The sequence below is a fragment of the Scyliorhinus torazame genome, chromosome 22 (genome assembly GCF_047496885.1).
Source record: "Scyliorhinus torazame isolate Kashiwa2021f chromosome 22, sScyTor2.1, whole genome shotgun sequence".
Lineage (NCBI taxonomy): Eukaryota > Metazoa > Chordata > Chondrichthyes > Carcharhiniformes > Scyliorhinidae > Scyliorhinus > Scyliorhinus torazame.
The window spans coordinates 41,867,517-41,894,031 of record NC_092728.1 but is presented as its reverse complement, the minus strand read 5'-3'; the positions used below and the strand labels follow the sequence as shown (position 1 = coordinate 41,894,031).

The window sequence follows — 26,515 nt, the reverse complement described above, 5'->3', positions numbered from 1 at the left end:
CGGAGGGGGGTCAGTGTGCTGCGGGGGGGGGGGTGTCAGTGTGCTGCAGGGGGGGGGGTCAGTGTGCTGCGGGGGGGTCAGTGTGCTGCGGGGGGGGTCAGTGTGCTGCGGGGGGTTCAGTGTGCTGCGGGGGGGTCAGTGTGCTGCGGGGGGGGTCAGTGTGCTGCGGGGGGGGTCAGTGTGCTGCGGGGGGGGTCAGTGTGCTGCGGGGGGGTCAGTGTGCTGCGGGGGGGGTCAGTGTGCTGCGGGGGGGGTCAGTGTGCTGCGGGGGGGGTCAGTGTGCTGCGGGGGGGGTCAGTGTGCTGCGGGGGTGGGTCAGTGTGCTGCGGGGGGGTCAGTGTGCTGCGGGGGGGGTCAGTGTGCTGCGGAGGGGGGTCAGTGTGCTGCGGGGGGGTCAGTGTGCTGCGGGGGGGGTCAGTGTGCTGCGGGGGGGGGTCAGTGTGCTGCGGGGGGGTGTCAGTGTGCTGCGGGGGGGTCAGTGTGCTGCGGGGGGGGGTCAGTGTGCTGCGGGGGGGTCAGTGTGCTGCGGGGGGGGGTCAATGTGCTGCGGGGGGGGGTCAGTGTGCTGCGGGCGGGTCAGTGTGCTGCGGGGGGGATCAGTGTGCTGCGGGGGGGGGGGTCAGTGTGCTGTGGGGGGGGTCAGTGTGCTGCGGGGGGGGTCAGTGTGCTGCGGGGGGGGTCAGACAGCTGCGGGGGGGGTCAGTGTGCTGCGGAGGGGGGTCAGTGTGCTGCGGAGGGGGGTCAGTGTGCTGCGGGGGGGGGTCAGTGTGCTGCGGAGGGGGGTCAGTGTGCTGCGGAGGGGGGTCAGTGTGCTGCGGGGTGGGTCAGTGTGCTGCGGGGGGGGGGGGGGTCAGTGTGCTGCGGGGGGGGGGGTCAGTGTGCTGCGGGGGGGGTCAGTGTGCTGCGGGGGGGGGTCAGTGTGCTGCGGGGGGGTCAGTGTGCTGCGGGGGGGGGTCAGTGTGCTGCGGGGGGGGTCAGTGTGCTGCGGGGGGGGGGTCAGTGTGCTGCGGGGGGGTCAGTGTGCTGCGGGGGGGGGGTCAGTGTGCTGCGGGGGGGTCAGTGTGCTGCGGGGGGGTCAGTGTGCTGCGGGGGGGTCAGTGTGCTGCCGGGGGGGGGTCAGTGTGCTGCGGGGGGGGGGTGGTCAGTGTGCTGCGGGGGGGTCAGTGTGCTGCGGTGGTGGTCAGTGTGCTGCGGGGGGGGGGTCAGTGTGCTGCGGGGGGGTCAGTGTGCTGCGGAGGGGGTCAGTGTGCTGCGGGGGGGGTCAGTGTGCTGCGGGGGGATTAGTGTGCTGCGGGGGGGTCAGTGTGCTGCGGGGGGGTCAGTGTGCTGCCGGGGGGGGGGGGTCAGTGTGCTGCGGGGGGGGGGGGTGTCAGTGTGCTGCGGGGGGGTCAGTGTGCTGCGGTGGTGGTCAGTGTGCTGCGGGGGGGGGGTCAGTGTGCTGCGGGGGGGGGTCAGTGTGCTGCGGAGGGGGTCAGTGTGCTGCGGGGGGGGGTCAGTGTGCTGCGGGGGGGGTCAGTGTGCTGCGGGGGGATCAGTGTGCTGCGGGGGGGTCAGTGTGCTGCGGAGGGGGTCAGTGTGCTGCGGGGGGATCAGTGTGCTGCGGGGGGGGTCAGTGTGCTGCGGGGGGATCAGTGTGCTGCGGGGGGGGGGTCAGTGCAGTGTGCTGCGGGGGGGGGGGGTCAGTGTGCTGCGGGGGGATCAGTGTGCTGCGGGGGGGTCAGTGTGCTGCAGGGGGGGTCAGTGTGCTGCGGGGGGGGGTCAGTGTGCTGCGGGGGGGGGTCAGTGTGCTGCGGGGGGGTCAGTGTGCTGCGGGGGGGGTCAGTGTGCTGCGGGGGGGGTCAGTGTGCTGCGGGGGGGGTCAGTGTGCTGCGGAGGGGGTCAGTGTGCTGCGGGGGGGGTCAGTGTGCTGCGGGGGGGGGTCAGTGTGCTGCGGAGGGGGGTCAGTGTGCTGCGGAGGGGGGTCAGTGTGCTGCGGGGGGGGGGTCAGTGTGCTGCGGGGGGGGTCAGTGTGCTGCGGGGGGGGGTCAGTGTGCTGCGGGGGGGGGTCAGTGTGCTGCGGGGGGGCCAGTGTGCTGCGGGGGGGTCAGTGTGCTGCGGGGGGGGGGGTCAGTGTGCTGCGGAGGGGGGTCAGTGTGCTGCGGGGGGGGGTCAGTGTGCTGCGGGGGGGTCAGTGTGCTGCGGGGGGGGGGTCAGTGTGCTGCGGGGGGGGTCAGTGTGCTGCGGGGGGGGGGTCAGTGTGCTGCGGGGGGGGTCAGTGTGCTGCGGGGGGGGGTCATTGTGCTGTGGGGGGGTCAGTGTGCTGCGCGGGGGGGGTCAGTGTGCTGCGGGGGGGTCAGTGTGCTGCGGGGGGGTCAGTGTGCTGCGGGGGGGTCAGTGTGCTGCGGGGGGGGGTCAGTGTGCTGCGGGGGGGGGTCAGTGTGCTGCGCGGGGGGGGTCAGTGTGCTGCGGGGGGGGTCAGTGTGCTGCGGGGGGGGGTCAGTGTGCTGCGGGGGGGTCAGTGTGCTGCGGGGGGGTCAGTGTGCTGCGGGGGGGGGTCAGTGTGCTGTGGGGGGGGGTCAGTGTGCTGCGGGGGGATCAGTGTGCTGCGGGGGGGGTCAGTGTGCTGCGGGGGGGGGGTCAGTGTGCTGCGGGGGGGGGGTCAGTGTGCTGCGGGGGGGTCAGTGTGCTGCGGGGGGGGGTCAGTGTGCTGCGGGGGGGTCAGTGTGCTGCGGGGGGGTCAGTGTGCTGCGGGGGGGGGTCAGTGTGCTGCGGGGGGGGGGTCAGTGTGCTGCGGGGGGGTCAGTGTGCTGCGGGGGGGGTCAGTGTGCTGCGGGGGGGTCAGTGTGCTGCGGGGGGGGGGTCAGTGTGCTGCGGGGGGGGGTCAGTGTGCTGCGGGGGGGGGTCAGTGTGCTGCGGGGGGGGGGTCAGTGTGCTGCGGGGGGGGGGTCAGTGTGCTGCGGGGGGGGGTCAGTGTGCTGCGGGGGGGTCAGTGTGCTGCGGGGGGGGGTCAGTGTGCTGCGGGGGGGTCAGTGTGCTGCGGGGGGGTCAGTGTGCTGCGGGGGGGGGTCAGTGTGCTGCGGTGGGGGAATTAAGTCACGAGTTCAGGAGGTTTTTCAGAGTAAGGATGTGTGTGTGGGAGCTGCTGTCACACGGACTGAACAAAGCAGATGCATTTCCACATTTAAGGTTCGGCTGATGCACACCAGGAGCACAGGGAATACAGGGAGGTGAGGGATGTATGGGAAGGAGTGATGAGAGTGTGAGGAGCTTTGTGCAGACATTGACAATTGGTTTGAATGACCTATTATCTTTCTGTAGACTCTGTTTAATTCCATGTCCTTTGCCATCAGTGATGCAGCCCAGTCAACGCCGGCCTTTGGAGATCGGAGATGTTATCAACTGCCCCCAGGTGCCAGAGGGTTGGCGATACGAGCTGTGGTAAGTCTGTGTCGATGTAGTTCGGGCAGTCATTGCACAAGGTGAGTTTTGAAGTTGGAGCAGAATCAATGAAAATTTATGGCATTCAGCCCATTGAATCTGTGTCAGTCGATGAAGAGTTTCCCAATCCAATTCTACCCTCCTGCACTCAAATCCCGAGCCCTGCAGCTCACAGCTCAAGTCGGACGCACCTAAGTATTTTTATAAATGTGGCGAGTTTCTGCTTCTTTCAAGCAGTGAGTTTCAGATCCCTACCACCCGCTGGGTGGAAAATGTTCCCTCATCTCTCCTCCAATTCTTCAACCCAATGCCCAATTCTCCTCTGCTAAGGTTTGCCCCTATTTACTCTATCCAGGCCCCTCATAAGAACATAAGAACTAGGAACAGGAGTAGGCCATCTGGCCCCTCGAGCCTGCTCCGCCATTCAATGAGATCATGGCTGATCTTTGTGGACTCAGCTCCACTCTCCGGCCCGTACACCATATCCCCGAATCCCTTTATTCTTTAGAAAGGCATCTATCTTTTTCTTAAAAACGTTTAAAGAAGGAGCCTCAACTGCTTCACTGGGCAAGGAATTCCAGAGATTCACAACCCTTTGGATGAAGAAGTTCCTCCTACACTCCGTCCTAAATCTACCTCCCCTTATTTTGAGGCTATGCCCCCTAATTCTGTCCATTTCAGTTAAGTCACTCTTCAACCCCCTCTGTTCCAAAGAAAATCTCAGTCTATCCAATCGACCTTCATAACTAAAGCTTTCCAGTCCTGGCAATATCCTCAGTAATCTCCTCCGTATTCTCTCTGATGCAACCCCATCTTTCCAAAAATGAGGTGACCAGAACTGTACGCAGTACTCCAGCTGTGATCTAACTAGTGTTTGGTACAGTTCCAGTGTGATCTCCCTGCTCTTATAGTCTATGCCTCAAGGAGTAAAGGAAATCATACCATATGCCTTCTTAACCTCCTAATTGACATATCCTGCTACCTTTGAGGCTCTGTGGACATGCACTCCAAGCTTCCTCTATTCCTCCACATGACTCTGCATCCTCCCCTTTTATATTGTGTCTTCCAATTGCTATGTAGCATCTTCCAAAATGCATTACTTCGCAATTCTCCAGCTTGAATCCCATTTTCCACTTTCTGCCCAACTGATCAGCCCATCTATATCTTAGACCATAAGACAGCACGGTAGCATTGTGGATAGCACAATTGCTTCACAGCTCCAGGATCCCAGGTTCGATTCCGGCTTGGGTCTCTGTCTGTGCGGAGTCTGCACGTTCTCCCTGTGTTTGCGTGGGTTTCCTCCGGGTGCTCCGGTTTCCTCCCACAGTCCAAAGATGTGCAGGTTAGGTGGATTGGCCATGATAAATTGCCCTTAGTGTCATTTCAGTTAAGTCACTCTTCAACCCCCTCTGTTCCAAAGAAAATCTCAGTCTATCCAATCGACCTTCATAACTAAAGCTTTCCAGTCCTGGCAATATCCTCAGTGATGGGCCAAATGGCCTCCTTCTGCACTGTAAATTCTATGTAAAAGACGTAGGAGCAGAATTAGGCCACTCGGCTCATCGAGTCTGCTCCGCCATTCAATCATGGCTGATATTTTTCTCATCCCCATTCTCCTGCCTTTTCCCCATAACCCCTGATCCCCTTATTAGTCAAGAATCTATCTATCTCTGTCTTAAAGACACTCCGTGATTTGGCCTCCACAGCCTTCTGGGGCAAAGAGTTCCACAGATTCACCGCCCTCTGGCTGAAGAGATTTCTCCTCATCTCTGTTTTAAAGGATCGTCCCCTTAGTGAGATTGTGTTCTCTGGTTCTAGTTTTTCCTACAAGTGGAAACATCCTCTCCACGTCCACTCTATCCAGGCCTCGCAGTATCCTGTAAGTTTCAATAAGACCCCCCCTCATCCTTTGGAACTCCAACGAGTATATAATAATACAATAATCTTTATTGTCACAAGTAGGCTTACATTAACACTGCAATGAAGTTACTGTGAAAAGCCCCTAGTTGCCACATTCTGGCGCGTGTTCAGGTACACGGAGGGAGAATTCAGAATGTCCAAATTACCTAACAGCACGTCTTTCGGGACTTGTGGGAGGAAACCGGAGCGCCTGGAGGAAACCCACGCAGACATGGGGAGAATGTACGTACTCCGCACAGACAATGACCCAAGTCTGGCATCGAACCCGGGTCCCTGGCACTGTAAAGCAAACGTACTAACCACTGTGCTACCGTGCCACCCATACCGACCCAGAGTCCTCAACCGTTCCTCATACGACAAGCTCTTCATTCCAGGGATCATTCTTGTGAACCTACTCTGGACCCTTTCCAAGGCCAGCACATTCTTCCTTAGATACGGGGCCCAAAACTGCACACAATACTCCAAATGGGGTCTGACCAGAGCCTTATACAGCCTCAGAAGTACATCCCTGCTCTTGTATTCTAGCCCTCTCGACATGAATGCTAACATAATTGTGAACAAGGACTCCCAAGTCCCTTTGTGCTTCTGATTTCCTAAGCATTTCCCCATTTAGAAAATAGTCTAATAATATTCCTCCTTCCAAAATGCATAACCTCACAGTTTTCCACATTGTATTCCATCTGCCACTTCTTTGCTCACTCTCCTAGCTTGTCCAAATCCTTCTACAGCCCTCCCTGCTTCCTCAATACTACCTGTCCCTCTACAGATCTTCGTATCATCTGCAAACATAGCAACAGTGCCTTTAGTTCCTTCTTCCAGATCATTAATGTATATTGTATAAAGTTGTGGTCCCAGCACAGACCCCTGAGGCACACCACTAGTCACCGACTGCCATCCTGAAAAAGACCCCTTTATCCCCACTCTCTGCCAGTCAGCCAATCTTCTATCCATGCCAGGATCTCTTACCCTTAACACCATGGGCTCTTAACGTATTTAACAGTCTCCTATGTGGCACCTTGTCAAAGGCCTTCTGGAAATCTAAATAAATCACGTCCACTGATTTTCCTTTGTCTAACTTCCTTGTTACTTCTTCAAAGAACTCTAACAGATTTGTCAGACATGACCTCCGTTTGACAAAGCCATGCTGACTCAGTCCTATTTTATCATGCACTTCCAAGTACTCGTGATTTCATCTTTAATAACGGACTCTAAAATCTTACCAATGACTGAAGTCAGGCTAACCGACCTATAATTTCCAGTCTTCTGCCTCCCTCCCTTCTTAAACAGTGGTGTTACATTAGCCACTTTCCAGTCCTCTGGGACCCTTCTTGACTCCAGTGATTCCTGAAAGATCACCACCAATGCCTCCAAGATTTCCTCAGCTATCTCTTTTAGGACCCTGGGGTGTAGTCCATCCGGTCCAGGTGACTTATCCACCTTCAGACCTTTCAGTTTCCTCAGACCTTCTCCTTAGTAATGGTCACTGCACTTACCTCTGCCCCCTGATTCTCCTGGAGCTCTGACATCCCACTGGTGTCTTCCACCGTGAAGACTGATGCAAAGTAACTATTCAATTCCTTTGCCATTTCTTTCTTTCCTATTATTACTTCTCCAGCCACATTTTTCAGTAGTCCAATGTCTATTCTTCCTGCAGTCTGAAGCTTGTCCCCTACATTTGAATTAAAATCATCACTAAAAGCAAGTTACTGAGTACTGCAGAGCCCCACTGGAAAGAGCCTTCCAGTGGCAAAAACATCCGTCTATCCTTTGATTTTTGCCACAAAGCCAATTTTGCATTCAATTTGCCCCTCTCCTTGGATCCCAAGGGCTTTTATTTTGTTGACCTGCATTGCCACTGGACTAGTAATCCAGACACCCAGGGTAAAGCTCTGGGTTCGAATCCCATCACGGCAGATGATGAAATTTGAATTCAATAAAAATCTGGAATTAAAAGTCCAATGATGGCCATAAAAAACATTGTCGATTGTTGTAAAAAAACATCTGGTTTACTAATGTAAACATTACTAATGTCCTTTAGGAAAGGAAATCTGCCATCCCGACCTGGCTGAGTCCCAAATGCAATAAATGCTGGTCCAGCCTGCGGCGCCCACATCCCATGAATGAATAAAAAAATGTAGAAGCCATTTACTTTGCATCAACCCCACTTGTCACCACTTCAAACAATTCAAGCAAGTTTGAGTAGTGCGACCTGAATAAATCCACATTGACTTTGCCTGTTTGATGAAGGTTTATACTATTCCTCAGAGTTGATTCATCACTGCGCCAGGGACCCGGGTTCAATTCCGACCTTGGGTGACTGTCTGTGTGGAGTTTGCACGTTTCCCCCGTGTCTATGTGGGTTTCCTCCGGTTTCCTCCCACAGTCCAAAGATGTGAACGTTAGGTGGACTGGCCATGCTAAATTGCCCCTTAGTGCCCAAAAGGTTTAGTTGGGGTTACTGGGTTACGAGGATAGGGTGGGGGCGTGAGCCTAGGCAGGGTGCTCTTTCAGAGGGTTGGTGCAGACTCGATGGGCCGAAAAGGCCTCTGTCTGCACTGTATGGATTCTATGATTCTAACTTGTCCACAACCAAAGTTAAGCTAACTGGCCTGTGATTACTCTGATGAACAATTCCTCCCTTTTTAGTACAGTCTCAGACGGTACGGGAAGAGCCCTGCCACGTCTGTGCCACCTCTGTTGCACATTTGTTCCACGTCTGTACCAACACTGGCCAGTTGACGTTGTGGGAGGAGCACCTTCACCACACAAAGCAGGGTTCCGTGAACAAGGTCGCAGTACCCTCTCTGCGGTTAAATACAGTTTTGCAATATATGGCAGCCTTGTCAGCAACACGAACATCCTTACAATTAATATTTAAATTAGTTGCAGGGAGATGGCAGTTTGTGTTGGGGCGGGGGGGGCGGGAAGAGTGTTAGTGTGCAGGGTGGGCAGTTGGGGAAGGTTACTGTGTGAATTGTAGTCATGTTTTCTGTATTTTTGTCAAGTTATACACATATTGACGGGTCTTCTGGTGTCGTCGCTTTGACTTTGGTTTTAAATGAAATGAAAATCGCTTATTGGCACAAGTAGGCTTCAAATGAAGTTACTGTGAAAAGACCCTAGTCGCCACATTCCGCTGCCTGTTCGGGGAGGCTGGTACGGGAATTGAACTGTGCTGCTGGCCTGCCTTGGTCTGCTTTAAAAGCCAGCGATTTAGCCCAGTGTGCTAAACCAGCCCCTTGTCCATGGCAGGTTGTAGACAAATTCCACCATGGCAGGTTGCAGACCGAGTCTGAGGAAAAGAATCTGCACAAAAGCAATTATTTACGAATGAAAGAAATCTGTACCTTTCAGCAGAATATCTCTTCATACCCTCTGAAGTGAGCAAACCATTCTGCTGTACAAACAGTTGCCAAAGACCACCACTCCCTTTCAGGGCAGCTTAGGTTAGGCAATGCCAATCCTGCCAAGATCTCCCCCGGGAACAAATAAATGAGCGGATCAATAGACCAGGCAGTAGAAATGGATATATAACATTGTGCTGGCCTGAGCTAGCTGAGGGCCTTCCAGGATAGAGTGCTGTTGATGCTGAGTGTCATGGTGATGTTAAAGGTTATTGGGGATAGGGCAGTAATCCATGGCTCACGCTGGTTATTGGGATTGTGCACAGTTGGGGTGTGTTATGGACCCCGTTGATGTTCTCACTGGACAGGACGATCCTAGAATGGAACCCTGGCTCAAGAGACCAACTTTTACTTTTTGTCAATAAAACATCGGGGAACAGAATCATGGGACTGCTAATTAATTTTAACAACAAGAAAGAAAAACATTTTATTAAACATGATAAAATTGGATTATGATACAATATTTATTTACTCCCCCTTAGCTTTACAATTACACAGAGGTTTTAGGATTAACACGGATTACAAAGTACATTTTACTCTACAATGGTCTCATTGACACAAAGTACCTTTTAGGCACACAAGATGACTGGAATTGACCGCCCACTTTCCCAGGGTGGCGTAACAATAATAAAAGGTTACTTGTGTAAAAGTTACATAGTGACTGTAGTTTATTGGGCATTTTAAATGAAATATAATTTCACTTGTGTTGCGCCTCTGGGTCAAGTGGGACTGGTACAAGCCCGGAGTGACACTTTTAAACAAAGCTTCCGTTCCACTTTTAACAGTAAATCCAGTCCAGGATTTTGCAGCAACCTTATTTCTTTGTCTTGACTGCTGTGCAAACTGCTCACAATTGCTATAACTCTCAATCCCCAGACTGTATTTAAATGGCATCCGATGTTTGATTTACCTTTGACAGCTGCTGTCCCACTTTAAATCTGGTTACTGTAATTTTCTCTTTAACATAGAACACTTTGTATACTCTTTCTTGAATTCTTCGGAACAATACCTTGGTCTCTGTTCTCTTAACCCCAGTCGATTAAAACATAGTAAGAAGTCTTACAACACCAGGTTAAAATCCAACCTGTTGTTTCAAACACTAGCTTTCGGAGCACTGCTCCTTCCTCAGGTGAATGAAGAGGTATGTTCCAGAAACATATATATAAACAAAGTCAAAGATGCAAGACAATTCTTTGAATGCGAGCATTTGCAGGTGATTAAGTCTTTACAGATCCAGAGATAGGGGTAATCCCAGGTTAAAGAGATGTGAATTGCCTCAAGCCAGAACAGTTGGTAGGATTTTGCAAGCCCAGGCCAGATGGTGGGGGATGAATGTAATGCGACATGAATCCAAGGTCCCGGTTGAGGCCGCACTCATGTGTGCGGAACTTGGTTGTACGTTTCTGCTCGGCGATTTTGTGTTGTCATGCATCCTGAAGGCCGAGAACGCTTACCCAGAGATCAGAGGCTGAATGCCCTTGACTGCTGAACAGTTCCCCGATTGGAAGGGAACATTCCTGCCTGGTGATTGTTGCGCGATGTCTGTTCATCCATTGTCGCAGCGTCTACATGGTCTCGCCAATGTACCACGCTTCGGGACATCCTTTCCTGTAGCGTATGAGGTAAACAACGTTGGCCGAGTTGCACGAGTATGTACCGTGTACCTGGTTCTCACGTGTAATGGTGGTATCCATGTCGATGATCTGGCACGTCTTGCAGAGATTGCCATGGCAGGGTTGTGTGGTGTCGAGGTCATTGTTCTGAAGGCTGGGTAGTTTGCCGCAAACAATGGTTTATTTGAGGTTGCGTGGTTGTTTGAAGGCAAGTAGTGGGGGTGTGGGGATGACCTTGGCAAGATGTTCATCTTCATCGATGATGTTCATCTTCATCGATCGGCTGCGAAGAAGATGTTGTAGTTACTCTGCTCCAGGGAAATACTGGACGACGAAGGGTACTCTGTCGGTTGTGTCCCATGTTTATCTTCTGAGGAGGTCGGTGCGGTGTTTTGCTCTGGCGTGTTGGAACTGTCGATCGATGAGTGGAGCGCCATATCCCGTTCGTACGAGGGCATCTTTCAGCGTCTGTAGATGTCTGTTACACTCCTCGTCTGAGCAGATCCTGTGTATACAGAGGGCTTGTCCGTGTGTTTAATGTGTTTAGGGTGGAAGCTGGAGAAGTGGAGCATCGTGAGGTTATCCGTGGGCTTGCGGTAAAGCGAAGTGCTGAGGTGACCGTCCTTGATGGAGATGAGTGTGTCCAAGAATGCAACCGATTTTAGAGAGTAGTCCATGGTGAGTCTGATGGTGGGATGGAACTTATTGATGTCATCGTGTAGTCGTTTCAGTGATACTTCACCGTGGGTCCAAAGGAAAAAAATGTCAATTATGTATCTGGTGTATAACATCGGTTGAAGGTCCTGTGTGGTGAGGAGGTCTTGTTCAAACTTGTGCATGAAGATGTTGGCATATTGAGGTGCGAATTTGATCCCCATGGCTGTTCCGTGCGTCTGGATGAAGAACTTGTTGTCGAAGGTGAAGTTGTTGTGATCCAGAATGAAGCGGATGAGTTGTAGAATTGCGTCTGGGGATTGGCAGTTGTCAGTGTTGAGTACTGAGGCTGTTGCAGCAATGCCGTCGTCATGGGGGATGCTGGTGTAGAGTGCCGAGACGTCCATTGTGACGAAGAATGTTCCTGGTTCAACTGGTCCATGGGTGCTGAGTTTCTGTCGGAAGTCCGTTGTATCGCGACAGAAGCTGGGTGTTCCTTGTACGATGGGTTTCAAGATGCCCTCGATGTAGCCAGAGAGGTTCTCACACAGGGTCCCATTGCCTGATACGACAGGATGGCCTGGTGTGTTGGCCTTGTGTATTTTTGGGAGGCAGTAGAGATCTCCAATGCGGGGAGTCCGTGGGATGAGAGCACGTAGGGTGCTCTGAAGGTCTGGATCCAAGGTCTTGATTAGTCTGTTGAGTTGGCAGGTGTGTTCCTTGGTCTGATCTGCGGGTAACTGTCTGTAGTGTTCCTGGTTGTTGAGTTGTCGGTACACTTCTTTGCAGTAGTCCATTGTGTTCAGTATGAGGGTGGCCCCTCCTTTGTCTGCTGGTTTGATGACGATGTTGCGGTTGGTCTTCAGATGGCATTGCGTTGTGCTCGGGCTGTCTTGTGAACGCGACTGACGAATCTGGCATTGACAATTACTTTTAATTTATAGCAAGGAACATAATGAAATATGCAGCATATATAACTGGTTAACTATTAACTAATTCCTAATTCAGCACTTTAACTTGCTCACCCTCTACACATGCACACAAAAAACACACATGAGACAGACGAACGAAGAGGAGTACAAATAATAAGTCAAATGAAAAAGAGTCTTTGTTTCAGCTGGTTGTCTTCAAGGAGGCCTTCCTTCAAACTAAGCTATCAGATCCAGGTTGTCGACTCATTCACTATGTAGGTTCAGAGAGAGAGAGAGAGAGAGAGAGAGAGACCTCTAGCTGCTAAGCAACCCCTGCCTGTCCTATTTAATTTTCATGTCATAACCCTTTCTAAGCACAATAGAATTACGGGTGGAATTGAAACCAACCCCCATGAGTATAAACACCGTTGTCCAGCATGAATCTAACAATAGGTTTTATCCTTCCAAGCACAGACACATTAAATTAAACCCACTGAAACTATACATTATTTCTAATGTTTATCAATGCAAATATAAATCCCTTAAAACTGCCTTTATTTTCCTGACAGGTGTGAATCTCTCTGTGTGTCAGTACATTGTTGAAATTAACTGATTGCTCTCTTGGTGTAGGACCGTGATGTGCGGGAGGGAGCGGACATGCTGATGGTCAAACCGGGAATGCCATATCTGGACCTTGTCCGTGAAGTGAAAAACAAAGTGAGTTTGTGTACGTTCCCTCTTTCTGTTAGCTGTGGTGCAGGTGACTGGTGGCCGTACTTTGTGCAGTCTGAAAACTGTGTTTATAGGCTTTGGGACCACCTAGCTGATGGTGGTTTCTGTTTATATGGTATGGGATCCCACCGTTGACTGTGAGCTGCGTTTATAGTGTTTGGGAAGCTCTGTTGACAGTGGGCTGTGTTTATAGGATTTGGGGCTTGTCTGTTGACAGTGGGCTGTGTTTATAGGGTTTGGGGCCTCTCTGTTGACAGTGGGCTGGGTTTATAGGGTTTGGGGCCTCTCTGTTGATAGTGGGCTGTGTTTATAGGGTTTGGAGTTGCTCTGTTGACAGTGGGCTGTGTTTATCGGTTTTGGAGTTGCTCTGTTGACAGTGGGCTGCGTTTATAGAGTTTGGGTTCGCTCTGTTGACAGTGGGCTGCGTTTATAGGGTTTGGAGTTGCTCTGTTGACAGTGGACTGTGTTTAAAGAGTTTGGGGTTGCTCTGTTGACAGTGGGCTGTGTTTATAGAGTTTGAGGCCACTCTGTTGACTGTGGGCTGAGTTGATAGGGTTTGGAGTTGCTCTGTTGACAGTGGACTGTGTTTATAGGATTTGGGGCTTGTCTGTTGACAGTGGGCTGTGTTTATAGGGTTTGGGGCCTCTCTGTTGACAGTGAGCTGGGTTTATAGGGTTTGGGGCCTCTCTGTTGATAGTGGGCTCTGTTTATAGGGTTTGGAGTTGCTCTGTTGACAGTGGGCTGTGTTTATCGGTTTTGCAGTTGCTCTGTTTACAGTGGGCTGAGTTTATAGGCTTTGGGGCCTCCCTGTTGACAGTGGGCTGTGTTTGTAGAGTTTGGGTTCGCTCTGTTGACAGTGGGCTGCGTTTATAGGGTTTGGAGTTGCTCTGTTGACAGTGGACTGTGTTTAAAGGGTTTGGGGTTGCTCTGTTGACAGTGGACTGTGTTTATAGGGTTTGGGAAGCTCTGTTGACAGTGGGCTGTGTTTATAGGATTTGGGGCTTGTCTGTTGACAGTGGGCTGTGTTTATAGGGTTTGGGGCCTCTCTGTTGACAGTGAGCTGGGTTTATAGGGTTTGGGGCCTCTCTGTTGATAGTGGGCTGTGTTTATAGGGTTTGGAGTTGCTCTGTTGACAGTGGGCTGTGTTTATAGGGTTTGGAGTTGCTCTGTTGACAGTGGGCTGCATTTATAGGGTTTGGAGTTGCTCTGTTGACAGTGGGCTGTGTTTATAGAGTTTGAGGCCACTCTGTTGACTGTGGGCTGAGTTTATAGGGTTTGGAGTTGCTCTGTTGACAGTGGGCTGTGTTTATAGGGTTTGGGGTCACTCTGTTGACTGTGGGCTGTGTTTATAGGGTTTGGGGCCTCTCTGTTGACAGTGGGCTGTGTTTATAGGGTTTGGGGTCACTCTGTTGACAGTGGGCTGTGTTTGTAGAGTTTGGGTTCGCTCTGTTGACAGTGGGCTGCGTTTATAGGGTTTGGAGTTGCTCTGTTGACAGTGGACTGTGTTTATAGGATTTGGGGCTTGTCTGTTGACAGTGGGCTGTGTTTATAGGGTTTGGGGCCTCTCTGTTGATAGTGGGCTCTGTTTATAGGGTTTGGAGTTGCTCTGTTGACAGTGGGCTGTGTTTATCGGTTTTGGAGTTGCTCTGTTTACAGTGGGCTGCGTTTATAGTTTTGGGGCCTCTCTGTTGACAGTGGGCTGTGTTTATAGGGTTTGGGTTCGCTCTGTTGACAGTGGGCTGCGTTTATAGGGTTTGGAGTTGCTCTGTTGACAGTGGACTGTGTTTAAAGGGTTTGCGGTTGCTCTGTTGACAGTGGGCTGTGTTTATAGAGTTTGGGTTCGCTCTGTTGACAGTGGGCTGCGTTTATAGGGTTTGGAGTTCCTCTGTTGACAGTGGACTGTGTTTAAAGGGTTTGGGGTTGCTCTGTTGACAGTGGGCTGTGTTTATAGAGTTTGAGGCCACTCTGTTGACTGTGGGCTGAGTTTATAGGGTTTGGAGTTGCTCTGTTGACAGTGGGCTGTGTTTATAGGGTTTGGGGTCACTCTGTTGACTGTGGGCTGTGTTTATAGGGTTTGGGGCCACTCTGGTGACAGTGGGCAGTGTTTATAGGGTTTGGAGTTGCTCTGTTGACAGTGGACTGTGTTTATAGAGATTGGGATCGCTCTGTTGACAGTGGGCTGTGTTTATAGGGTTTGGGGTCGCTCTGTTGAGAATGGGCTGTGTTTGTAGGGTTTGGGGCCTCTCTGTTGACAGTGGGCTGTGTTTATAGTTTTGGGGCCTCTCTGTTGACAGTGGGCTGAGTTTATAGGGTTTGGAGTTCCTCTGTTGACAGTGGGCTGTGTTTATAGAGTTTGGGTTCGCTCTGTTGACAGTGGGCTGCGTTTATAGGGTTTGGAGTTGCTCTGTTGACAGTGGACTGTGTTTAAAGGGTTTGGGGTTGCTCTGTTGACAGTGGGCTGTGTTTATAGAGTTTGAGGCCACTCTGTTGACAGTGGGCTGAGTTTATAGGGTTTGGAGTTGCTCTGTTGACAGTGGGCTGTGTTTATTGGGTTTGGGGTCACTCTGTTGACTGTGGGCTGTGTTTATTGGGTTTGGGGCCACTCTGTTGACAGTGGGCTGTGTTTATAGGGTTTGGAGTTGCTCTGTTCACGGTGGGCTGTGTTTAAATGGTTTGGAGTTGCTCTGTTGACAGTGGACTGTGTTTATAGAGATTGGGGTCGCTCTGTTGACAGTGGGCTGTGTTTATAGGGTTTGGGGTCGCTCTGTTGAGAATGGGCTGTGTTTATAGGGTTTGGGGCCTCTCTGTTGACAGTGTGCTGAGTTTATAGGGTTTGGGGTCGCTCTGTTGACAGTGGGCTGTGTTTATAGTTTTGGGGCCTCTCTGTTGACAGTGGGCTGTGTTTATAGGGTTTGGAGTTGCTCTGTTGACAGTGGGCTGTGTTTATAGAGTTTGGGTTCGCTCTGTTGACAGTGGGCTGCGTTTATAGGGTTTGGAGTTGCTCTGTTGACAGTGGACTGTGTTTAAAGGGTTTGGGGTTGCTCTGTTGACAGTGGGCTGTGTTTATAGAGTTTGAGGCCACTCTGTTGACTGTGGGCTGAGTTTATAGGGTTTGGAGTTGCTCTGTTGACAGTGGGCTGTGTTTATAGGGTTTGGGGTCACTCTGTTGACTGTGGGCTGTGTTTATAGGGTTTGGGGCCACTCTGTTGACAGTGGGCTGTGTTTATAGGGTTTGGAGTTGCTCTGTTGACAGTGGGCTGTGTTTATAGGGTTTGGAGTTGCTCTGTTGACAGTGGACTGTGTTTATAGAGATTGGGGTCGCTCTGTTGACAGTGGGCTGTGTTTATAGGGTTTGGGGTCGCTCTGTTGACAGTGGGCTGTGTTTATAAGGTTTGGGGTCGCTATGTTGACAGTGGCCTGTGCTTATTGGGTCTGGGGCCTCTCTGTTGACAGTGGGCTGTGTTTATAGTTTTGGGGCCTCTCTGTTGACAGTGGGCTGTGTTTATAGAGTTTGGGTTCGCTCTGTTGACAGTGGGCTGTGTTTATAGGGTTTGGGGTTGCTCTGTTGACAGTGGGCTGTGTTTATCGGGTTTGGAGTTGCTCTGTTTACAGTGGGCTGCGTTTATAGTTTTGGGGCCTCTCTGTTGACAGTGGGCTGTGTTTATCGGGTTTGGAGTTGCTCTGTTGACAGTGGGCTGTGTTTATAGAGTTTGGGGTTGCTCTGTTGACAGTGGGCTGTGTTTATCGGGTTTGGAGTTGCTCTGTTGACAGTGGGCTGTGTTTATAGAGTTTGGGGTTGCTCTGTTGACAGTGGGCTGCGTTTATACGGTTTGGAGTTGCTCTGTTGACAGTGGGCTGTTTTCAAAGGGTTTGGGGTTGCTCTGTTGACAGTGGGCTAAGTTTACAGAGTTTGAGGCCTCTTTGTTGACTGTGGGCTGAGTTTATAGGGTTTGGAGTTGCTCTGTTGACAGTGGGCTGAGTTTATAGGGTTTGGGGCCACTCTGTTGACAGTGGGCTGTGTTTATAGGGTTTGGAGTTGCTCTGTTGACAGTGGGCTGTGTTTATAGGGTTTGGAGTTGCTCTGTTGACAGTGGGCTGAGTTTACAGGGTTTGGGGTCCCTCTGTTGACAGTGGGCTGTGTTTATAGGGTTTGGAGTTGCTCTGTTGACAGTGGGCTGAGTTTACAGGGTTTGGGGTTGCTCTGTTGACAGTGGGCTGAGTTTATAGGGTTTGGGGTCTCTCTGTTGACAGTGGGCTGTGTTTATAGGGTTTGGAGTTGCTCTGTTGACAGTGGGCTGAGTTTACAGGGTTTGGGGTTGCTCTGTTGACAGTGGGCTGAGTTTATAGGGTTTGGGGTTGCTCTGTTGACAGTGGGCTGAGTTTATAGGGTTTGGGGTTGCTCTGTTGACAGTGGGCTGAGTTTACAGGGGTGGGGGTCCCTCTGTTGACAGTGGGCTGAGTTTATAGGGTTTGGGGTTGCTCTGTTGACGGTGGGCTGTGTTTATAGGGTTTGGGGTTGCTCTGTTGACAGTGGGCTGAGTTTATAGGGTTTGGGGCCTCTCTGTTGACAGTGGGCTGTGTTTATAGGGTTTGGGGCCTCTCTGTTGACAGTGGGCTGTGTTTATTGGGTTTGGAGTTGCTCTGTTGACAGTGGACTGCGTTTATAGAGTTTGGGGTTTGCTCTGTTGACTGTGGGCTGTGTTTATAGGGTTTGGAGTTGCTCTGTTGACAGTGGGCTGTGTTTATAGAGTTTGGGGTTGCTCTGTTGACAGTGGGCTGCGTTTATACGGTTTGGAGTTGCTCTGTTGACAGAGGGCTGTTTGCAAAGGGTTTGGGGTTGAACTGTTGACAGTGGGCTAAGTTTACAGAGTTTGAGGCCTCTTTGTTGACTGTGGGCTGAGTTTATAGGGTTTGGAGTTGCTCTGTTGACAGTGGGCTGAGTTTATAGGGTTTGGGGCCACTCTGTTGACAGTGGGCTGTGTTTATAGGGTTTGGAGTTGCTCTGTTGACAGTGGGCTGTGTTTATAGGGTTTGGAGTTGCTCTGTTGACAGTGGGCTGAGTTTACAGGGTTTGGGGTCCCTCTGTTGACAGTGGGCTGTGTTTTTCGGGTTTGGAGTTGCTCTGTTGACAGTGGGCTGAGTTTATAGGGTTTGGGGTCTCTCTGTTGACAGTGGGCTGTGTTTATAGGGTTTGGAGTTGCTCTGTTGACAGTGGGCTGAGTTTACAGGGTTTGGGGTTGCTCTGTTGACAGTGGGCTGAGTTTATAGGGTTTGGGGTTGCTCTGTTGACAGTGGGCTGAGTTTATAGGGTTTGGGGTTGCTCTGTTGACAGTGGGCTGAGTTTACAGGGTTTGGGGTCCCTCTGTTGACAGTGGGCTGAGTTTATAGGGTTTGGGGTTGCTCTGTTGACGGTGGGCTGTGTTTATAGGGTTTGGGGTTGCTCTGTTGACAGTGGGCTGAGTTTATAGGGTTTGGGGCCTCTCTGTTGACAGTGGGCTGTGTTTATAGTGTTTGGGGCCTCTCTGTTGACAGTGGGCTGTGTTTATTGGGTTTGGAGTTGCTCTGTTGACAGTGGACTGCGTTTATAGAGTTTGGGGTTTGCTCTGTTGACTGTGGGCTGTGTTTATAGGGTTTTGGGCCTCTCTGTTGACAGTGGACTGAGTTTATAGGGTTTGGAGTTGCTCTGTTGACTGTGGGCTGTGTTTATTGGGTTTGGGGTCCCTCTGTTGACAGTGGGCTGAGTTTATAGGGTTTGGGGTCCCTCTGTTAACTGTGGGCTGGGTTTATAGGGTTTGGAGTTGCTCTGTTGACAGTGGGCTGTGTTTACAGGGTTTGGGGTCGCTCTGTTGACAGTGGACTTAGTTTATAGGGTTTGGTGCTTCTCCGTTGACAGTGGGCTGAGTTTATAGGCTTGGGGGGGCCTCTCCGTTGACAGTGGGCTGAGTTATTAGGGTTTGGGGTTGCTCTGTTGACTGTGGGCTGCGTTTATAGGGTTTGGTACTTCTCCATTGACAGTGGCTGTAGTTTATAGGCTTTGGGGCCTCTCCGTTGACAGTGGGCTGTGCTTATTGGGTTTGGAGTTGCTCTGTTGACAGTGGACTGCGTTTATAGAGTGGGGTCGCTCTGTTGACTGTGGGCTGTGTTTATAGGGTTTTGGGCCTCTCTGTTGACAGTGGGCTGTGTTTATAGGGTTTGGGGTTGCTCTGTTGACAGTGGATTGAGTTTATAGAGTTTGAGGCCTCTCTGTTGACTGTGGGCTGAGTTTATAGGGTTTGGGGCCTCTCTGTTGACATTGGGCTGTGTTTATTGGGTTTGGGGCTTGTCTGTTGACAGTGGGCTGAGTTTACAGGGTTTGGGGTCGCTCTGTTGACGGTGGGCTGTGTTTATAGGGTTTGGAGTTGCTCTGTTGACAGTGGACTGTGTTTATAGGGTTTGGGGCCTCTCTGTTGACGGTGGGCTGTGTTTATAGGGTTTGGGGTCGCTCTGTTGACAGTGGGCTGTGTTTATAGGGTTTGGGGTCGCTCTGTTGACAGTGGGATGTGCTTATTGGGTCTGGGGCCTCTCTGTTGACAGTGGATTGAGTTTATAGAGTTTGAGGCCTCTCCGTTGACAGTGGGCTGTGTTTATAGGATTTGGGGTTACTCTGTTGACAGTGGGCTGTGTTTATAGGGTTTGGAGTTGCTCTGTTGACAGTGGGCTGAGTTTATAGGGTTTGGTGCTTCTCCGTTGACAGTGGGCTGAGTTTATAGGGTTTGGAGTTGCTCTGTTGACAGTGGGCTGAGTTTATAGGGTTTGGTACTTCTCCATTGACAGTGGGTGTAGTTTATAGGCTTTGGGGCCTCTCCGTTGACAGTGGGCGGAGATTATTGAGTTTGTGGTCGCTCTGCTGACAGTGGGCTGTGTTTATAGGATTTGGGGTCGCTCTGTTGACAGTGGGCTGTGTTTATAGGGTTTGGGGTCGCTCTGTTGAGAATGGGCTGTGTTTATAGGGTTTGGTGCTTCTCCGTTGACAGTGGGCTGAGTTTATAGGGTTTGGTGTCGCTCTGTTGACAGTGGGCTGTGTTTATAGGGTTTGGGGTCGCTCTGCTGACAGTGGGCTGAGTTTATAGGGTTTGGGGTCGCTCTGTTGACTGTGGGCTGTGTTTATAGGGTTTGGTGCTTCTCCGTTGACAGTGGGCTGAGTTTATAGGGTTTGGGGTCGCTCTGTTGACAGTGGGCTGTGTTTATAGGGTTTGGGGTCGCTCTGCTGACAGTGGGCTGAGTTTATAGGGTTTGGGGTCGCTCTGTTGACAGTGGGCTGTGTTTATAGGGTTTGGTGCTTCTCCGTTGACAGTGGGCTGAGTTTATAGGGTTTGGGGTCGCTCTGTTGACTGTGGGCTGTGTTTATAGGGTTTGGTGCTTCTCCGTTGACAGTGGGCTGAGTTTATAGGGTTTGGGGTCACTCTGTTGACTGTGGGCTGTGTTTATTGGGTTTGGAGTTGCTCTGTTGACAGTGGGCTGTGTTTATAGGGTTTGGGGCCTCTCTGTTGACGGTGGGCTGTGTTTATAGGGTTTGGGGTCGCTCTGTTGACAGTGGGCTGTGTTTATAGGGTTTGGGGTCGCTCTGTTGACAGTGGGATGTGCTTATTCGGTCTGGGGCCTCTCTGTTGACAGTGGATTGAGTTTATAGAGTTTGAGGCCTCTCCGTTGACAGTGGGCTGTGTTTATAGGATTTGGGGTCACTCTGTTGACAGTGGGCTGTGTTTATAGGGTTTGGAGTTGCTCTGTTGACAGTGGGCTGAGTTTATAGGGTTTGGTGCTTCTCCGTTGACAGTGGGCTGAGTTTATAGGGTTTGGAGTTGCTCTGTTGACAGTGGGCTGAGTTTATAGGGTTTGGTACTTCTCCATTGACAGTGGGTGTAGTTTATAGGCTTTGGGGCCTCTCCGTTGACAGTGGGCGGAGATTATTGAGTTTGTGGTCGCTCTGCTGACAGTGGGCTGTGTTTATAGGGTTTGGGGTCGCTCTGTTGAGAATGGGCTGTGTTTATAGGGTTTGGTGCTTCTCCGTTGACAGTGGGCTGAGTTTATAGGGTTTGGGGTCGCTCTGTTGACAGTGGGCTGTGTTTATAGGGTTTGGAGTTGCTCTGTTGACAGTGGGCTGTGTTTATAGGGTTTGGTGCTTCTCCGTTGACAGTGGGCTGAGTTTATAGGGTTTGGGGTCGCTCCGTTGACAGTGGGCTGTGTTTATAGGGTTTGGAGTTGCTCTGTTGACAGTGGGCTGTGTTTATAGGATTTGGGGTCACTCTGTTGACAGTGGGCTGTGTTTATAGGGTTTGGAGTTGCTCTGTTGACATTGGACTGTGTTTATAGGGTTTGGTGCTTCTCCGTTGACAGTGGGCTGAGTTTATAGGGTTTGGTGCTTCTCCGTTGACAGTGGGTGTAGTTTATAGGCTTTGGGGCCTCTCCGTTGACAGTGGGCGGAGATTATTGAGTTTGTGGTCGCTCTGCTGACAGTGGGCTGTGTTTATAGGATTTGGGGTCACTCTGTTGACAGTGGGCTGTGTTTATAGGGTTTGGGGTCCCTCTGTTGACAGTGGGCTGTGTTTATAGGATTTGGGGTCACTCTGTTGACAGTGGGCTGTGTTTATAGGATTTGGGGTCACTCTGTTGACAGTGGGCTGTGTTTATCGGGTTAGGGGTCCCTCTGTTGACAGTGGGCTGTGTTTATAGGGTTTGGGGTTACTCTATTGACAGTGGATTGAGTTTATAGGATTTGGGGTCACTCTGTTGACAGTGGGCTGTGTTTATAGGATTTGGGGTCACTCTGTTGACAGTGGGCTGTGTTTATCGGGTTAGGGGTCCCTCTGTTGACGGTGGGCTGTGTTTATAGGGTTTGGGGTCCCTCTGTTGACAGTGGGCTGTGTTTATAGGGTTTGGGGTTACTCTATTGACAGTGGGCTGTGTTTATAGGATTTGGGGTCACTCTGTTGACAGTGGGCTGTGTTTATAGGGTTTGGGGTTACTCTATTGACAGTGGGCTGTGTTTATAGGGTTTGGGGTCCCTCTGTTGACAGTGGGCTGTGTTTATAGGGTTTGGGGTCCCTCTGTTGACTGTGGGCTGTGTTTATAGGGTTTGGGGTCCCTCTGTTGACAGTGGGCTGTGTTTATAGGATTTGGGGTCACTCTGTTGACAGTGGGCTGTGTTTATAGGGTTTGGGGTCCCTCTGTTGACAGTGGGCTGTGTTTATAGGGTTTGGGGTCACTCTGTTGACAGTGGGCTGTGTTTATAGGGTTTGGAGTTGCTCTGTTGACAGTGGGCTGTGTTTATAGGGTTTGGTGCTTCTCCGTTGACAGTGGGCTGAGTTTATAGGGTTTGGAGTTGCTCTGTTGACTGTGGGCTGTGTTTATAGGGTTTGGTGCTTCTCCGTTGACAGTGGGTGGAGTTTATAGGCTTTGGGGCCTCTCCGTTGACAGTGGGCGGAGATTATTGAGTTTGTGGTCGCTCTGCTGACAGTGGGCTGTGTTTATAGGATTTGGGGTCACTCTGTTGACAGTGGGCTGTGTTTATAGGGTTTGGGGTCCCTCTGTTGACAGTGGGCTGTGTTTATAGGATTTGGGGTCACTCTGTTGACAGTGGGCTGTGTTTATAGGATTTGGGGTCACTCTGTTGACAGTGGGCTGTGTTTATAGGGTTTGGGGTTACTCTATTGACAGTGGATTGAGTTTATAGGATTTGGGGTCACTCTGTTGACAGTGGGCTGTGTTTATAGGATTTGGGGTCACTCTGTTGACAGTGGGCTGTGTTTATCGGGTTAGGGGTCCCTCTGTTGACGGTGGGCTGTGTTTATAGGGTTTGGGGTCCCTCTGTTGACAGTGGGCTGTGTTTATAGGGTTTGGGGTTACTCTATTGACAGTGGGCTGTGTTTATAGGATTTGGGGTCACTCTGTTGACAGTGGGCTGTGTTTATAGGGTTTGGGGTTACTCTATTGACAGTGGGCTGTGTTTACAGGGTTTGGGGTCGCTCTGTTGACAGTGGACTTAGTTTATAGGGTTTGGTGCTTCTCCGTTGACAGTGGGCTGAGTTTATAGGCTTGGGGGGGCCTCTCCGTTGACAGTGGGCTGAGTTATTAGGGTTTGGGGTTGCTCTGTTGACTGTGGGCTGCGTTTATAGGGTTTGGTACTTCTCCATTGACAGTGGCTGTAGTTTATAGGCTTTGGGGCCTCTCCGTTGACAGTGGGCTGTGCTTATTGGGTTTGGAGTTGCTCTGTTGACAGTGGACTGCGTTTATAGAGTGGGGTCGCTCTGTTGACTGTGGGCTGTGTTTATAGGGTTTTGGGCCTCTCTGTTGACAGTGGGCTGTGTTTATAGGGTTTGGGGTTGCTCTGTTGACAGTGGATTGAGTTTATAGAGTTTGAGGCCTCTCTGTTGACTGTGGGCTGAGTTTATAGGGTTTGGGGCCTCTCTGTTGACATTGGGCTGTGTTTATTGGGTTTGGGGCTTGTCTGTTGACAGTGGGCTGAGTTTACAGGGTTTGGGGTCGCTCTGTTGACGGTGGGCTGTGTTTATAGGGTTTGGAGTTGCTCTGTTGACAGTGGACTGTGTTTATAGGGTTTGGGGCCTCTCTGTTGACGGTGGGCTGTGTTTATAGGGTTTGGGGTCGCTCTGTTGACAGTGGGCTGTGTTTATAGGGTTTGGGGTCGCTCTGTTGACAGTGGGATGTGCTTATTGGGTCTGGGGCCTCTCTGTTGACAGTGGATTGAGTTTATAGAGTTTGAGGCCTCTCCGTTGACAGTGGGCTGTGTTTATAGGATTTGGGGTTACTCTGTTGACAGTGGGCTGTGTTTATAGGGTTTGGAGTTGCTCTGTTGACAGTGGGCTGAGTTTATAGGGTTTGGTGCTTCTCCGTTGACAGTGGGCTGAGTTTATAGGGTTTGGAGTTGCTCTGTTGACAGTGGGCTGAGTTTATAGGGTTTGGTACTTCTCCATTGACAGTGGGTGTAGTTTATAGGCTTTGGGGCCTCTCCGTTGACAGTGGGCGGAGATTATTGAGTTTGTGGTCGCTCTGCTGACAGTGGGCTGTGTTTATAGGATTTGGGGTCGCTCTGTTGACAGTGGGCTGTGTTTATAGGGTTTGGGGTCGCTCTGTTGAGAATGGGCTGTGTTTATAGGGTTTGGTGCTTCTCCGTTGACAGTGGGCTGAGTTTATAGGGTTTGGTGTCGCTCTGTTGACAGTGGGCTGTGTTTATAGGGTTTGGGGTCGCTCTGCTGACAGTGGGCTGAGTTTATAGGGTTTGGGGTCGCTCTGTTGACAGTGGGCTGTGTTTATAGGGTTTGGTGCTTCTCCGTTGACAGTGGGCTGAGTTTATAGGGTTTGGGGTCGCTCTGTTGACAGTGGGCTGTGTTTATAGGGTTTGGGGTCGCTCTGCTGACAGTGGGCTGAGTTTATAGGGTTTGGGGTCGCTCTGTTGACAGTGGGCTGTGTTTATAGGGTTTGGTGCTTCTCCGTTGACAGTGGGCTGAGTTTATAGGGTTTGGGGTCGCTCTGTTGACTGTGGGCTGTGTTTATAGGGTTTGGTGCTTCTCCGTTGACAGTGGGCTGAGTTTATAGGGTTTGGGGTCACTCTGTTGACTGTGGGCTGTGTTTATTGGGTTTGGAGTTGCTCTGTTGACAGTGGGCTGTGTTTATAGGGTTTGGGGCCTCTCTGTTGACGGTGGGCTGTGTTTATAGGGTTTGGGGTCGCTCTGTTGACAGTGGGCTGTGTTTATAGGGTTTGGGGTCGCTCTGTTGACAGTGGGATGTGCTTATTCGGTCTGGGGCCTCTCTGTTGACAGTGGATTGAGTTTATAGAGTTTGAGGCCTCTCCGTTGACAGTGGGCTGTGTTTATAGGATTTGGGGTCACTCTGTTGACAGTGGGCTGTGTTTATAGGGTTTGGAGTTGCTCTGTTGACAGTGGGCTGAGTTTATAGGGTTTGGTGCTTCTCCGTTGACAGTGGGCTGAGTTTATAGGGTTTGGAGTTGCTCTGTTGACAGTGGGCTGAGTTTATAGGGTTTGGTACTTCTCCATTGACAGTGGGTGTAGTTTATAGGCTTTGGGGCCTCTCCGTTGACAGTGGGCGGAGATTATTGAGTTTGTGGTCGCTCTGCTGACAGTGGGCTGTGTTTATAGGGTTTGGGGTCGCTCTGTTGAGAATGGGCTGTGTTTATAGGGTTTGGTGCTTCTCCGTTGACAGTGGGCTGAGTTTATAGGGTTTGGGGTCGCTCTGTTGACAGTGGGCTGTGTTTATAGGGTTTGGAGTTGCTCTGTTGACAGTGGGCTGTGTTTATAGGGTTTGGTGCTTCTCCGTTGACAGTGGGCTGAGTTTATAGGGTTTGGGGTCGCTCCGTTGACAGTGGGCTGTGTTTATAGGGTTTGGAGTTGCTCTGTTGACAGTGGGCTGTGTTTATAGGATTTGGGGTCACTCTGTTGACAGTGGGCTGTGTTTATAGGGTTTGGAGTTGCTCTGTTGACATTGGACTGTGTTTATAGGGTTTGGTGCTTCTCCGTTGACAGTGGGCTGAGTTTATAGGGTTTGGTGCTTCTCCGTTGACAGTGGGTGTAGTTTATAGGCTTTGGGGCCTCTCCGTTGACAGTGGGCGGAGATTATTGAGTTTGTGGTCGCTCTGCTGACAGTGGGCTGTGTTTATAGGATTTGGGGTCACTCTGTTGACAGTGGGCTGTGTTTATAGGATTTGGGGTCACTCTGTTGACAGTGGGCTGTGTTTATCGGGTTAGGGGTCCCTCTGTTGACAGTGGGCTGTGTTTATAGGGTTTGGGGTTACTCTATTGACAGTGGATTGAGTTTATAGGATTTGGGGTCACTCTGTTGACAGTGGGCTGTGTTTATAGGATTTGGGGTCACTCTGTTGACAGTGGGCTGTGTTTATCGGGTTAGGGGTCCCTCTGTTGACGGTGGGCTGTGTTTATAGGGTTTGGGGTCCCTCTGTTGACAGTGGGCTGTGTTTATAGGGTTTGGGGTTACTCTATTGACAGTGGGCTGTGTTTATAGGATTTGGGGTCACTCTGTTGACAGTGGGCTGTGTTTATAGGGTTTGGGGTTACTCTATTGACAGTGGGCTGTGTTTATAGGGTTTGGGGTCCCTCTGTTGACAGTGGGCTGTGTTTATAGGGTTTGGGGTCCCTCTGTTGACTGTGGGCTGTGTTTATAGGGTTTGGGGTCCCTCTGTTGACAGTGGGCTGTGTTTATAGGATTTGGGGTCACTCTGTTGACAGTGGGCTGTGTTTATAGGGTTTGGGGTCCCTCTGTTGACAGTGGGCTGTGTTTATAGGGTTTGGGGTCCCTCTGTTGACAGTGGGCTGTGTTTATAGGGTTTGGGGTCACTCTGTTGACAGTGGGCTGTGTTTATAGGGTTTGGAGTTGCTCTGTTGACTGTGGGCTGTGTTTATAGGGTTTGGTGCTTCTCCGTTGACAGTGGGTGGAGTTTATAGGCTTTGGGGCCTCTCCGTTGACAGTGGGCGGAGATTATTGAGTTTGTGGTCGCTCTGCTGACAGTGGGCTGTGTTTATAGGATTTGGGGTCACTCTGTTGACAGTGGGCTGTGTTTATAGGGTTTGGGGTCCCTCTGTTGACAGTGGGCTGTGTTTATAGGATTTGGGGTCACTCTGTTGACAGTGGGCTGTGTTTATAGGATTTGGGGTCACTCTGTTGACAGTGGGCTGTGTTTATCGGGTTAGGGGTCCCTCTGTTGACAGTGGGCTGTGTTTATAGGGTTTGGGGTTACTCTATTGACAGTGGATTGAGTTTATAGGATTTGGGGTCACTCTGTTGACAGTGGGCTGTGTTTATAGGATTTGGGGTCACTCTGTTGACAGTGGGCTGTGTT

General features: G+C 51.1%; 1 protein-coding gene across 5 annotated transcripts in view; it reads left to right on the top strand.

The window, feature by feature from the left end:
- Window positions 1–26,515, top strand: part of alad (aminolevulinate dehydratase) — a 134,024-nt gene that overhangs the window by 83,575 nt on the left and 23,934 nt on the right. For 4 of the 5 annotated variants that reach the window (XM_072488107.1, XM_072488106.1, XM_072488108.1 and 1 more), the window contains 2 exons: window positions 3,330–3,417; window positions 12,550–12,636. In XM_072488107.1, coding sequence (XP_072344208.1) covers window positions 3,330–3,417; window positions 12,550–12,636 — 175 coding nt within the window. Of the gene's footprint in view, window positions 1–3,329; window positions 3,418–12,549; window positions 12,647–26,515 lie in introns of all 5 variants that reach the window. The other variant, XM_072488109.1, reaches the window with a different exon arrangement.